At 41.4% G+C, this 14958-nt stretch overlaps 1 protein-coding gene across 3 annotated transcripts in view; it reads left to right on the forward strand.

Moving 5' to 3' along the window:
- Nucleotides 1-508: 508 nt before the first annotated feature.
- The window catches only part of abcc1 (ATP binding cassette subfamily C member 1 (ABCC1 blood group)), a 35719-nt gene continuing 21269 nt past the window's right edge, over nucleotides 509-14958 (forward strand). The window contains exons 1-14 of one of the 3 annotated variants that reach the window (XM_076082382.1): nucleotides 509-676; nucleotides 907-999; nucleotides 3185-3361; nucleotides 4155-4283; nucleotides 5368-5505; nucleotides 5718-5843; nucleotides 6233-6294; nucleotides 7172-7303; nucleotides 7699-7923; nucleotides 10176-10353; nucleotides 10683-10844; nucleotides 11832-11924; nucleotides 12256-12459; nucleotides 12761-12907. In XM_076082382.1, coding sequence (XP_075938497.1) covers nucleotides 629-676; nucleotides 907-999; nucleotides 3185-3361; nucleotides 4155-4283; nucleotides 5368-5505; nucleotides 5718-5843; nucleotides 6233-6294; nucleotides 7172-7303; nucleotides 7699-7923; nucleotides 10176-10353; nucleotides 10683-10844; nucleotides 11832-11924; nucleotides 12256-12459; nucleotides 12761-12907 — 1914 coding nt within the window. In that variant the 5' untranslated portion in view covers nucleotides 509-628. Of the gene's footprint in view, nucleotides 677-906; nucleotides 1028-3184; nucleotides 3362-4154; nucleotides 4284-5367; nucleotides 5506-5717; nucleotides 5844-6232; nucleotides 6295-7171; nucleotides 7304-7698; nucleotides 7924-10175; nucleotides 10354-10682; nucleotides 10845-11831; nucleotides 11925-12255; nucleotides 12460-12760; nucleotides 12908-14958 lie in introns of all 3 variants that reach the window. The other 2 variants (XM_076082390.1, XM_076082396.1) reach the window with 2 other exon arrangements.

A 14958-nucleotide genomic window follows, 5' to 3' on the forward strand; every position in this document is an offset into this window, starting at 1 on the left:
ACCTTCAGTTTACTCAATATATATGGAATAGTTCCTTAACTACTAAAATTTTGATTTAACACCCCTTTTGAGACTTAATCAACAGTTTAGTTATTGGTCCCTGATTCCAGAGTGGTTACCCCTTTATTATTAATATATGTTAATAATCCTATCAACTGAATTAATGTAGCATCGAGGTGAATTAGTGCCACGTGCCCATTTAAAGAGGTTAAAGACACATGAGAGGAAGGAAGAGCAAATGGTGCCTACATGTGTGTTGACTCAGCAGAGATGTGGTTTCTTAGATTGCCTCTAAAATAATGATATGCTATTAACACGAAAATTAACTATTGCAAATTTTGGTGAAATATAATTTAGACCATATTTCATCGGGATTTAGACTAAATGTGAACGTTCAATCAACGTCTCCAAGTTGTCGTGAAAGAACTTGGAAAAATGCTCACTGGGAGCCGCGGCGATACACACTGCACAGCAGGTGGCAGTATATACCTTTCACGTGGATTTATAAACTACCAAAGAAGAAGACGAGGAAGCAACCTTCCGCTTTAACCTCAGGTTACAAAACGAAAGCTTTGCGTCCAAAACACTCCGAACAGCCGCGGCTTAAACTTCTATTGCGTCGCTGCGAATGGGGCCTGACAAGTTCTGCAGTCTGGACAGTTCCGATCCGTTTTGGGTAAGTTTATTTTCACGACCTGTATTTCTTTTCCTTCATATTACAACTCTGTCCAGTTGTTATTAGCTACCCGGCACATGCTAATAGACCCCACTCAACCCCGTTAGTTATTCACCTGCCGATGCCAAATAACACTACAACGCAGCTATTCTATGTAACGGTAACCTGGTTGAATAACCGGCTTAAGCACGAGCCGCCGGTGTCTCCAAGTCTATATCCAAATGTTTCAGAACGCACTGTCGACCTCACCTGGACACTTGCCACGTCTTCTGTCATGGAGCTCACATCATGTCGCTGTTGGAGAAAAGCAGAAAGGGTTTGAGGTTGGTGTGCATCAGGAGACCCAGCGTGGTAAGGTTCTCAAACTACCCGCTGTTACGTCCCGACAGCGTCTCAAACTATACCCGCTGTCCACCGTACCGGTGTGTTCACCGAACAGCAGCAGTCGTGTGCCTCTGTCGTCACACATTCAACATTATCGACGATTTTCAAGCCGCATCTTAAATGTGCTGCGGCGAATATCATTGTAAGTGAGCACTACATAACAGACACTTACGAAAAAGAGAAATATATCTCTATATCCCATTGTTCGCATTACGTTCGTAAAAAGTAACTCTAGGCACCGGAGCGCACTCTGGCACGAACGTGAGTTACGAACGTAACTGTGGTTCTGTGATTTCCTGGAGGCAGTACACAAATGGGATATGTCTCTGTGCTGTCCAGATGTTATTTTAAAGTATTGTGCGTGACGTGGCTACCGCCCCGGAGTCGACTGCTACCAGGGTACCTGCGTCTCCCAGCTATAGATACCAAGTGTTAGCCTACACCCAGCCTCTCAGAATCCTCTCGCCCCCAAAAAAAGGTTCAGAGTCACCAGCATGACTGGCAGTCATTCCGGAATTCAGAGACCTGAATTGGCAGCAAACAAAGTGGGTGACTCATGTGGAGAGCCTCTGTTTAGACAGCGCACATCCCCTGTTTTTCCCACTGTAGCAGACAAACGACTGATCTCGATCTGAGGACCTTCAGATACCAGTCACACCCTTGCCACCGCTGGGGTTGGCGTAGTGGAGGTTGGTCATCCCTGGGCTAAAGCCAACTGCCTGCAGCAACCTGGCTGTGTTGCCAGGGCTGTGGTGCAGGATTGAGGTGCTCCCATGCACCACGATTCCTGGAGCGCTGAACTGGGGCTCCCATGCCTATACCCCGATGACCCCAGGCTTCTGAAGCCTGGCTATATAGCTTCCTACGCTCTAATGCCCTCTCAGCCTCTGGCCCGGCACACCAGGGAGCTTTCGTAGGGTTTGCCTGTGAATGTCAGACAGTCACCAATGCAAGCCACACCTGACGTCGAGCCACGACGAGGGTGGACATCAATCGACATAGTTCTCTGGTCATCAACCCGAAGGCATGAAGTGCCACATTGTTTGTGTCAGCCAATCTGCCACTTGACGCTTTGGCTACTCCATTGCTGATTGGGCGAGGAGGAGAACAGAGAGGGTGTTTCCAATATGAGCCATACAAGTCGTAGTATCATAAGCCAAACAACACATAATGTGCTTACCTCCCTTAGACCTGCAAAATATAGAACCGAAACACAGATCTAATGGAGCGATGAAGCTGCGGTAAACGCCAGACTAACGGCAAGAAGATCAAAGAGGCCGGTGTAGGCTACCGCCTGGTGTTTATAACTGGAACAGGCAGGTAGCCTACACGTCATGCACGGGACTTTGTTTGCATAAGATCTTGACCTTGATCACTTTGACTGCCACTGGCAGTCGTGAAGGAATGAAACAGTTTTTCAGCCTAACTTTATGGAAACAGATCAGCTAACAGCCTACTGGCAATCGTTTGAATGCCATTTGAACTCTAGCACACAAGCTCTATGTGCCCAGTGATGCGAAAGATTGCCGGAATTTAATTTTATACTTTGAAGTCAAACTTGTCTTGCTTCATGTGCCACTAAGCAACATTTATATGAATGAACGGGGCCCCGACCTCCACCGCTGTATCCAGTTCTCTTCATACATCCATGGTCTGTGGACCCCAGGAAGACTAACTGTGCTTTAGAGCACAGCTATTGCGGATCCATTACTAAACTAAACTAAAATGCGACCCTCTTGGCTCTCGTCTTTGAACATTTTCAAAGCTCTTTGTTTTGGTTTTCCAACAGCATGGCCCTACACTTCCTGTGCCACCAGTTTTTATAAGCGGGTAAAATGATGTTGTGTATCTGTCGGTGTTTGGCTGTTACTCTGCTCCTAGTGGCCAAAATAGAACATTGCAGTTTTGAAAGGGAACTTCAGATCAAACAGAAAAGCGTTGTTTCTGTATCCTATTCTGGATGAAAAGTTCATGTGTAGTAATCGGTAGACTTTATTTTTTTTTTTTGTACCTGAAACTACATGTGAAATTAATGTCAGCGAGCAATGAGGACATTTTTCAGCTGGTGTTCAGTTAATCAGGCAGTTTAAGTAAGACGTTTTTCTTTCTTCTTTCCTCTACCAGGATTGGAACCGTACCTGGAACACTGCCAACCCAGACTTCACCCAGTGCTTCCAGAACACTGTCCTGGTGTGGCTGCCATGCCTTTACCTCTGGATATGTGCCCCCATCTACCTCATCTACCTCCGTAGCCACGATCGTGGCTACATATGTATGAGTCACATTAACAAAGCTAAAACTGTGAGTGATGTGATTATTTTGGGAGGTATTTTTTCCAATCGTGAGACTGTCATTTGTTTTATTATTCCTGCTCTCCATGCCAATCTGCCCTCTCTGTGTTATCTTATTTGTAATTGGAGCAGAGCAAAAGCTCAAGCACTAATAAATATGTCATACATGAGATGTGTGTATAAAGCTCAGCTTATAATAGAAAAGTGGTTTGTCTGACGTGTTGTCTGACCATGTCGGCAATGGAAAGTGTTTGTAGTTGTACTGAACGGCCACACTGGAAGAGTGAAAAGTGTGACAAATGCATGATTGAGGACGCACAAAACAAAAAGCTTTTTGAAGTCTGAAATCATAGAGTTGAACTTGTCAAAGTAAATGTTCCTTATTGCATTTAATATTTTGCATTGTAGGAGGAAGTGCATTTCTGTCCTAGCTTTGCCATTTGAATGGTGACCACACATTCAGTTTGATTTTTGGTGTCATGATTTTTTTGCATCTTCCTATTTTGATTGCCAGGTTGTGGTCACTCTCTCTCATGAGACAGCTCTAGTTCTGTCTCATGTCTGTGTATAGAAACATTGCTGAATAAGGGCTCCAGTATACTCCGAATAATTACATAATTTATCACATAATCGCATACTATAATCACTAACATAATGCAAACATGACTTTTTCTTAGTGTTTAACCTTGCTAAGTGGGGAAAAGAGCGCTCACTCTAACAATAATACATCATTAGTATAATGTTAGTAAAAGCCACAGGTTTTCCATCAAACAGAAAGCTGTAAGTTGTTCTTCTTTCCACAGGCTGTTGGCCTTCTACTGTGGATCATCTGCTGGTCAGATGTTTTCTTTTCTTTCTGGGAAAGAAGTTATGGCAGCACTGTCCCTGCACCCGTCCACCTAGTCAGTCCTACCTTACTGGGCTTTACCATGGTGAGAGTTTTTATTTGTCATTTATATAGAAAGGGTTCACCCGATAACCTCTATTTGAAGTAGAGCAAATATTTGTTTGGATTTATCACAATATTGATGTTTTGGATCTTAGATGTTCTTAGTGTACTTTTTGTTTTTTAAGTAAATCGTGGTTATATATTCTGGAATATTTCAGTTCAGATGTTATTTTATTTTAGTTTACATTTTTTTTTGTATTGTCGTGAAGATTAAATGTGTTAAAGAGAAATTCAAACTGCATGTTTTCTATATAAGTATAGTTTATTTGCACAAAGTAAAGAGCAGTACATGGTTCTGGTGTGTAGCTCAAAACAAATGCATCATACACTCAAACAGGGAATTATAGGCTGCAGTTATCTTTGTCTGCACCTTAACAATGCAAAAGGCTTTGAAGCTAAGTTTTGACCAACCATAGAAATTCTGTTGATTGCAGTGGGACAGTAGGACTGTTTAAAAGGTTACAGTTCACTTATCCAGTCCAGGTCTATAGCGGCAGATCAAATCAAATACTCCAGACATCCTTTTCTATGAGTTGCTCCGATACCAGTATGAGAAATGCCAGTGTTAGCAGGGAGGCTAACGTTAGCCAGTCATGACTGTCCAGATAATACAAGAAAGTTCCATGGCATTCATTCTCTGTATGCATGCAGGCCATAAAACAAGTACTACTAAGTCAATAGTGTACAGCTTTTTGAAAAAAATAATATATTTATAGATTTGAACTCACTGGTTTGGGATCAGTACTCTGTATCGACAGATACCAAAGTTCATGTATTGTAATCAGTATTCAGTGTCGGGAAGGAAAACATGTTATTGGAAAATTTCTACTCCTTTGTAGCTCAGTAATCCATTTCCTCCAATGGAATTCCAGAGCGTTCCAAGGCCTGATGGGATATGTAGTCCATCCAGTGTGTGTAAGAGAAGGTTGCGGCCTTTTAGCAAAAAGAAAGGGAACCATTAAACACGTTTTGAGCTTGAGAAGAATGTGGTAGAGCTGCAAAAGTAAAAGAGATTTTGTTCGTTTCAAGTAAGATTTGTATGGTGTTTGAATGCGTTTGTGCTCCAGTTGCTGGCCACCCTGTTAATCCAGTACGAACGGATGAAAGGGGTTCAGTCGTCTGGAGTGATGCTGATCTACTGGCTGCTGGCACTGCTGTGTGCCACAGTCACCTTCAGGTCCAAGATCTTCCAGGCCCTGGACCAGGTCAGTCTTGAACGAGCAGGGCTGAACTACATTTGGATTAATAGAGTTAATAATAAACCTATAGATATGTAACTGGTTTGGTGTGGCACATGTAAGTAGTAAGTAGTAAAAGACCGTAAAAAACGGTTACCTTCAGGGGAGACATTGATTAAAGCAAACATACCTCAAAAAATATCTCGCACGGGTTAAACATGTTTTGTTTTTTATTTTAGCCGTCGACGGTGTGTGTGTGGAGGTACACCACCTTCTATATCTACTATGCTCTGCTGCTGGTTTCTCTGTTCTTGTCCTGCCTGACGGACCAGCCGCCTCTCTTCTCCGAAGCCATCAAAGACTCGGTGAGACTACATCAAGCTGTAAATCTGTCTCCTGTCTGTCACTCTATCACTCATATATATCGAAGAGTAGAGGCTTCCGAAGTCCGACACAATTGGCCCCCCTCAGACAAAATCAAAAGTCCTCCCAAACCTTTTTTTTTCTATGATCTCTAAGCAGATTGATGGGCTTTTGTTCGGAGTTAATGATATTCTCGGTAAATGTAAGTCAAACTGAATCTAAAAATATGTGTTTTGTGTCTGAGTTATAAGATTTGATGACTCTGAGAAAAAGTGTTATTTACAATCGGGGTCCATATTGGTGAGCGGGATTTAGATGTTAATAAAAACCTCATTCTGTGATCAATAAATTGGCTTTTGAAAAAATGTTTTGGTAATATTTGTGTCTACAGAATCCCTGCCCTGAGCCTGGAGCTAATTTTCTCTCCAGAATATCCTTCTGGTGGATCACCAGGTAAGCAGACAGTTAATATCCCAGTGGAGTGGATTGTTGTGTGTATTTACAGACAGTGCAGCCTAATGACCTGCTGTGTCCATTCTCCAGCTGTCTTTCTCTTATTAGATGAGATTATTGGGAAGATTAGAACAGGAACATGAGGAATGATTACGACATCAAAACATGTTTCAATGTTCACATGGGCATGCAAGTATTGTTTAAAGACAGACTTAATCAATTGTGAACCCATCCTCCGTCAGATTTCTGGCCAAAGTCTTAAAAGATTGGTCAAAAATCTGATCATGGTAGTAATGGTGGGAAAATTATATTCTCTAGTATTTGATTATCATTCAAGAACAAGTTGCAGGTCATGGTTTCTTTCATTGTTAATGGTTGAACAGTACAATTGAATAAAATGTGGTCTCAGTCATAAGCATTTCTCATGGAGGAGCTGAGGCTTCTGGGTTGTAAATCATTTTTCTTCCCCACGGTATAATGTTGTCTCTGCTATTGAAACAGATGTCAACAGTCTGTATATTTCTTTCTTTGTTGAAAGTGGTACAAAATACCTTGGAAAGCTTTTACATAAACTGGAACATTGTTGCACAGGTACTGTTACTATTTACTACTAACTCCCTGGATTGGTCTATATTTAGCAAATTTTGGTTTTATTGTATCTTCACAAACAGTTTCAAGTGAAAATCAAGCTGTCTTATTCTTCAGTAGGAAAAATCAAAACAAAAACAGTAAAGGTCAGTTGACCAATCCAGCCTGGCAGAACTGTGTCATGCTTTCACCTGCAAGACATATGGAACATGATATACACGGTGTTAATCTGAGTCACTTGATTGAAATGGTTCTCTGCTCCTCCTCTTGCCCCTCTCATCTCCACCAGGATGATGGTGATGGGCTACAAGCGCCCACTGGAGGAAAAGGACCTGTGGTCTTTGAACTCTGAGGACTGCTCCCATAGAGTGGTCCCACAGCTGGTGGGCCGCTGGAACACAGAGTGCCAAAAGGTCAAAAGGTCAGGAGCTCAGTACAGCAGAGCACGACCACTTCAAAGAAATCTACCGAAAGTGTTCAACATTGTTACCCTGGTAAAACTACACCTGCTAGATTTGATGTACATAGGAAGAGGAATATTTAGCTTTCCTTTGGTACACAAAGGTGTTGATAAGATGTTTTGACAAGCGGCTTCGGTCTGAAGTCTCAACTTACTAAACCTAAAATTCCTCACTTTCACGTTTCATTTATTTTCACAATAACACAATCTTGTGTGGCGATCTCATCTTGGACTACAGGTCCACTGAATGGAGAAAAAGAACACACAAATCATAGATGACTCTCCTATCGACAAACTATTTTATTTAGAATATATTATTAAAGCAGTCTGCCATTCCTTCAATTGTCTCCTTTCAGGACGGAGCAGAAAACGTTGTACTCCCCCAAGAAAGCCACGAACAGCGAGGGCAAAGAGGGCCGAGCTGTGGAGGAGTCTGAAATCTTGATTGTAAAAGCCCAGAAAACAAAGGAGCCCTCCCTGTTCTGGGCCCTGTGCCTAACCTTCGGGCCCTACTTCCTCATCTCCTGCCTCTATAAGATCATCCAGGACGTCCTCATGTTCGTTGGGCCTGAGATCCTCCGGTGAGAACGTTTTTCTCAAACATACAGACACTTTCAAAAGGAATGACATTGCCTTGTAGCATTATCTGTTTCATATGAAATGAAAATGAATCATTGATGCAGCTGGTGTTCATACATGCACCTTTCATACACAAGAACTTACATTATATGGGTCAAATAGAAAAGTTTGGGGCAGGCAAAGGCTGGGCCCCAAGTCAGGGCCATGCAGACTATATAATTCTGGACCAAGAAAACCGCCTCACGGCTCCACTGACCTGGACTTTACCTGTAACCGGTACTAAAAGGAACCTTCCACCTACACACACTCATGTCCTGGAGATGTCCCAAGCTTAATGCAGACTGGTGCTCTATATTCTTTCAGGACAGCACAGAGCAGATGTGCTTCCTTTATATTAAATGGGTAAATCCACACTGTGTGTGTGTGCGTGTGACGATGAACCCATTTATTATACTTTTAGTGAAGCATAATATGCATAGACAGCTGTTTAGATCATACAAATATCGTGTAGCTGTATTTGTGTTTTGTACTTAATAACCATATCTATTAGGGGTGGGGGAAAAATCAATACAGCATAGTAACGCGATATTTTGCGTGGTGACATTGTATCGATATACGGACGCCAACTATCGATCTTTTATTATATAAACTATAAAAAAAATTTAAAAAATGTACTAGAAAAATCAAATCAATTGCTTTTTCAGTCCACTAGATGGTGCTGAGTTGTTTTCTGGTGAGGTCAGCAAAGGTCCCGGTCAGCGTGATTGGTAGGAAGTTGGTCAAAACAAAGATGGAGACATCTGGCCTCACAACGGGGTTAAATCTGCCAACAGTAGCCAGGCTCATGGGGAGAGTGCGGCGCATAACTGGTTCTCTGCCCTCGACGTCCACGCATCGCAAGTTATACTGAGTTATATAACTCTTATATCCTACTTATATAAGTTATAGTTCATATACTGAGTCCACACGTTTGCATTTAGTTAAGTTGGACTATGTAGTAATACAAACAGTTCAGTTTGTCAGGTTCATGCAACATTTATGACATTGTTGGTCAGTCTGTCTGCTTGACAATCCTATTTTGCTGCAATAAAAATGATTGAAGTGAGATGAACAGACTGACAACTTTATCTTATTAGATAAAACATGTTGACACAGTTTTCCTTTGGGGACATAATTTGAAGTTGAAAAAAGTAATAAATCGCACTATAGGCCTATGTTATCGCAATACTCAGAATATCGCAGTATCGTGATAATATCGTATCGCAGGACCTCTGGTGATTCCCACCCCTAATATCTATATTGATTGCTTTAGGCGCACAGTCTGTCTGTGAGCCCGTCTGTCTCAATACTGGCACTCCCCTCACTCGCTACGGTGGTCGGGCAAATAAAATAATTTAACGGGTGGAGACGTTCACCGAAGAAGTCAGTGGATTGGATGACAGAAGGCTTACTCCGCTCACGTCTCACTTCCAGTGAAGATTCCCAGTAAAACATTACATTTAATTTTCAATAATGAAAGTGACATTTGACTCCCGTCATGCAGCACATTCAGGGCGTGCGAGGCAGACAGCCACGCTAGTGCTGGTTTTTTTCACAATTTAATATTAATTTCCATATCGATTATGTGTTTGTTTATTTTACTATTCAGATACATATTCGAATTTAGAATATTCCTTGACAACCCTAATATGATGTAAGTAATGTGATGTTAGTCAAGGCATTAATCTGTTTTCGACTGAGAAGACTCTTTGTCGAGGCACTTTTTTGTCCGTTGTCCTGGAGTAAAATTTTACTTTTCATACTCATTCTTTATAACATGAATTGTTCCACTGGTGCTCTGTCGCCCATCCATGGGACATTTCCTAGAGATAAGAAAGACGAGGACGGTCGAGGCCTGCCTGAACACCCCCTTAGGTTTAGTCTTTGTGAGGCTGGACACAGGGTGACTCCTCTGTAGACTGCCTGATTGGCTGCGGAGACACAGACCTAGACCTCCTAGGACACATCGAGGTCTGTGAAAGAGGCAACGACCTTTTTTTTTTTTTTTTTTAATTCAGCTATTGTAGTTTCTAAATACACCGACCTTTTAGCCCAGAATGGACAGTCCCATAATCAGCAGCAATGTTTTCCTTTACCTGAGACAAAGCTCACTAATCTCTGAAAGGGTTGTGAAGATCAAATGGACAACATTTTGTTGGTGATTTCATTATGACTAAGTGTTAATATGCTCATTTTCTTCACTCGATATGTCCAGGCTGCTGATACGCTTCGTCAACAACTCCAGTGCCCCCTACTGGCATGGTTACTTCTACACAGCTCTCCTCTTCATATGTACCTGTGTGCAGTCGCTCATCCTCCAGAAGTACTTTCATGTCTGCTTTGTGTCAGGCATGCGTCTGCGCACTGCCATCATAGGAGCTGTCTACAGGAAGGTACAGGAAAGAATAACTGTCATTTTTTAAATGTCTTTGGTAGAGACTATAGAAATACAATAAAGACTAACGGAAACAATATGAAAGCACAGACTACATAACAAGCAAGGAAGTGTTTAATTCCAGGTGGTACTCACTTCTTCCTCTGTTTATTAAATAGGTTTTTACTTGGAGGATTAAGCCATCATGATATTTTTAGAACAAACTAAAATTCAAAGTTAATTAAAACTTTCAGTAACCTAAAATATTCTCTATTGAATGGCTTAATTATTCTCCTGGTCAGTTGCATGCTTTGGCTTTGAATCTACAGTTGGACTCTGCTCTTTCAGGCCTTGGTTATAAGCAGCGCAGCACGCCGCACCTCCACAGTGGGAGAGATCGTCAACCTGATGTCGGTGGACGCTCAGCGCTTCATGGACCTCATCACTTACATCAACATGATATGGTCCGCCCCTCTGCAGGTGGTGCTCGCCCTCTACTTTCTCTGGCAGGTAGGGTTACAGAGCAACTGTAGACACTGTAGCACACTGGTCCAAGTTTACTAACATCACCAACAGTTCCATGCAGAAGTAGTCTCACGTGGGCAGATTTTGGACTGCCAACGTAAACACTTGAACGGCAGCCTGCAGTGACTTCTGGTGGACGAGCAATAAACATCTGCTGTGGTGGGACATTATGCAGGGGAACAAAGAAATAAACAGAACTACATGAAACCAATTTGTACAGCTCAATACTTAAAGACACAATGGTTCAGCAGTGTAGTTGTGAGATGGTGGTGAGTTCCAAACAATACAGAGATTAAAACAAAACCTTTTTTGATACTTTGCTAAGTAAGAGTAATATATTGTAAGCATGTTTTTATTTTTATTTTATGTATGAGCTTTTGTCTTTTTTTAATTTTTCTCTTTTTTGTTTATTGAACAAAACAAGCCAAACATCTCGAACACAGCAGATTAGCACCAGCAGCCATCCAAGAACCTTGCTCATAATATCATAAAATTGGCCATTTTTATGATTGACTTTATGGACAGCTAGTGGGAAACTTGAAGCTGCAAACATATAAAACTGTTAAAACGTCAAGTTCTGCCTCTGTCGCAGCTTTTTGGTCTGTACGTAGGTACAGTCTGTATGTATGATGTACAACATGTATGACGAGGTAACAGAGCAAAGAATCTGGTACCACATCAATGAAGCAGCAATCTGCTGTAAAGAAACAAAAATGTTATCAAAACAACTGGATGTGGACTGGATGACGCTTCTGAAATGCTTCCAGTGAACATGAGGGGTTCCTCCAGTGTAAGTCTGTCATAGTGCTGATGTTAGAAAAAATGCTTTCTTTATGTGTTTTTATTGGTTGAACAGCTGTAGATGGAAGCATTATGCTTTGTACAGAGATGGATGTAAACTACAACATGACTGGTTGACGGAGGCATACAACCATAAGGCGGTAATTCTAGTTTTGATCTGTTGCTGTGCAGAACCTAGGTCCGTCCGTGCTGGCTGGAGTGGCTGTGATGGTTCTCATGGTTCCCATTAATGCTGTCATCGCCATGAAAACCAAAACCTACCAGGTGGGACTTTTCCACGGACACACATTTTCCCACAAATCTTTCCTTTTAAAGCCATACAAAACTTCATGGTTACTTCCACGTATTCCCTCTGCAGCCTTTCTAGTGTTCAGATGGCTCAAAGACCTGTGGATGGTGTGTTCAGTGACAGTCAGGGCATATCCAACCGAGCACTTATTATTTTCATTCATACACAGATGGAACACACACACAGAGGTCCTATTCAACCAGGTTGCTAGCACTGAGGATCAAGGATCACAGTCGGGCTTGTGTCAGTTTGTAGCATTGTCTGACTTGTGTTTGTTTCTTGACATTTTTTGTGTCTATTGAGCAGGTTGCTCAGATGAAGAGTAAAGACAATCGCATCAAGCTGATGAATGAGATGCTGAATGGCATCAAGGTTCTGAAGCTGTATGCCTGGGAGCTGGCCTTCAAAGACAAGGTGTCAGAGATCCGTGAGAGTGAGCTGCAGGTCCTGAAGAAGACCGCCTACCTGGGTGCCATGTCCACTTTCACCTGGATCTGTGCACCTTTCCTGGTGAGTCCAACACAGAAGGTCATGCACCACAATGAAGAAAGAAAAGTGCATAGATCATTTCATCTCATCATGTGGACATGGCGTCATGTAGTTCAGCTGGTACAGACACACAAGCAGGCAGCAGCTTGGGTGTCGGAGTGACAAGATCACAAATATCAAGTGTCTAAAATTCAAAACTTTTGTAGGGAAAAGGACTTTGCTTATCTCATTTTCTGCAAATGGAAACATCCCAATCAATTGAAAAGGACTATAATATCATTTTGATGTCTTTCTCTCTCCCTCCTGCTGTGTCACTGTACAGGTTGCCCTGTCGACCTTCACTGTGTATGTGCTGATTGACGAGCATAACGTGCTCGATGCCCAGAAGGCCTTTGTGTCACTGGCGCTCTTCAACATCCTGCGTTTCCCTCTTAACATGCTGCCAATGGTCATCAGTAGTATGGTGCAGGTTAGTGAGCCTCCATGGTTGTCTCCACTGTGGAATATGACCTTTCATGTTTGGTTTTCAATGAGTACGAAAATGGGGAATGGAACAGGTCCAGTGTTTGACTTCGGTCATAGAACTCAGCTGTCAAGATAAAAAGCCTTCACCTCACGTTCCCTCTGAGCAGCATCAGGAGAGATATAGATAATCACATCTGGATCTGCACAAATCACATTCCCAGTCTTATAAAAACATTTCCTGGTTAACCATTACTGGAATGGAAGGCTTTGCAGGTGAAATAACATGGAGAGGACTACTGAATCCAGGGCCGAACTCAGAATGTTTTAAAGGGCTCATTCACCTGAATGACGAAACAAAAAACAACTTAATTCCCTCTACTGGTATCTCCTCATGCAGATAGTATTGGTTGTATTTGTCCAGGCGTTGATATACATGTCTCTGAGATTGCTATTAGTATTATTATTAACTTGAGCAAATGAAGCAGCTAGCTAGCTATAGACTGAGAAAAAATAAATCAATTCACTGTGCAGCTCAAAGGCTACCGGCAGCTTCCGGCAAATTTTAGGTGGAATGTTTTCTTGCATGTTACTCAAAGCATGAGTTGACATTGTGAATCAATCAACACACCTTAAATGTCAATATGACAACTTGACAATTCCATTTGTTTTTATTGGTTCTCTGGGATGATCTATGCTTCAAGAGCAGAAAAAGTATATGAAGTTCATTATTTATTATGCGAACTGCAAATATTCAATTTTAAGGTTTCAGGTGATTATTCACTAATGAAAACCTAATTGTGACTATTACATTCCATTTCTGCCAATAGATCCTCCTAATCCTACACACTGGTCCTTTTGAGGTCTTGAATGACATCCACTTAGACAGACAGTGGAAACATGGGGTCTTGGTTTTATATTACTAGACAGACTGGAAAACTGGGTTGGACTTTCTGGCACAGTTCTAAATCCCATTGTGTCGAAAGTAATTACACACCTGAGCATACAAACAAGTTTCCTCAAGGTTCCATTCTTTGGTCTCATCTGTTCAACGTCTACACGCCACCACTAAAGCAGATTATACAAATCAACACAGTATCTTGCCATTATAATGCAGATGACACACAGATCTACGTAGCAATAAAACCAGCTGCAGTCGCTAACGATTAAGGCAAACAAAGCCAGAAATCTTGACGTAGTCACAGACTCAGACGGACACACAGAGGTGTCAGCAGTGAGGAAAAACAGACTTCACAGAGAGCGAACATCTTCTGTTCTAATTTCACAAGATATTTACTAAAGCTAACACTTTTGGTGATTTGGAAGAATTCCATGGATTTCTTTTAACACTGTTTGTTCTTGGACATTGTACATTAATAATAATGATTAATAATACTAAAGTACTACCTCTAGCTTGGAGCCCTAGCTATTCACAGCTCAATTGTTCAGAGGAACTAAGGGAACATTTTGTGAAAAGATACATTGCTCTTGAATTGTGTTTTATTGAATGTAATTTGTCTGCTGTGAGCACTACCAACTCCATCAGTCAAAATGACACTCAATGAAACCAAAACTATGTGCATGGACAGATATCACAAGAGGGTAGTGAGAAAATATGTTTTACTAATTTGTGAAGTAAATGATGTGTGCGCACAATAAACATCTGTACGTCTTTACACACACATGAACTGGTAGCCCCTCACGCTCACTTCAGACCAGATGTACACTCAGTTTTCTAGAGCTGTTGGTGAAATGATGAGGTGGACATCAAATATAAGGGAGAGATGTGGTCTTATGGTAAAACCGTTTGTTAGGTTCTTAGGTTTGTTGTTTCAGTGATTGTTATTTTTAAGCAGTCTGCCCAGCGTTCTGTAGGATATTCTTTGGAGGCGCATTTTTAAACCTAATTTTAAATAAATTAAAATGATGGTGTAATAAAATTATACAAATAATATAATTTGTATCATCTTTTTATTTACATTTGAGATGTTATTTCCAAATGATTGATCTTTTCATTTTATTCTCAATTGTAAAGCATTTCATTAAGTCTGTTGCAAC

Source organism: Anarhichas minor, unplaced genomic scaffold (assembly GCF_050575085.1).
Source record: "Anarhichas minor isolate MPS153535 unplaced genomic scaffold, ASM5057508v1 ptg000007l, whole genome shotgun sequence".
In the NCBI taxonomy this organism is placed as follows: domain Eukaryota; kingdom Metazoa; phylum Chordata; class Actinopteri; order Perciformes; family Anarhichadidae; genus Anarhichas; species Anarhichas minor.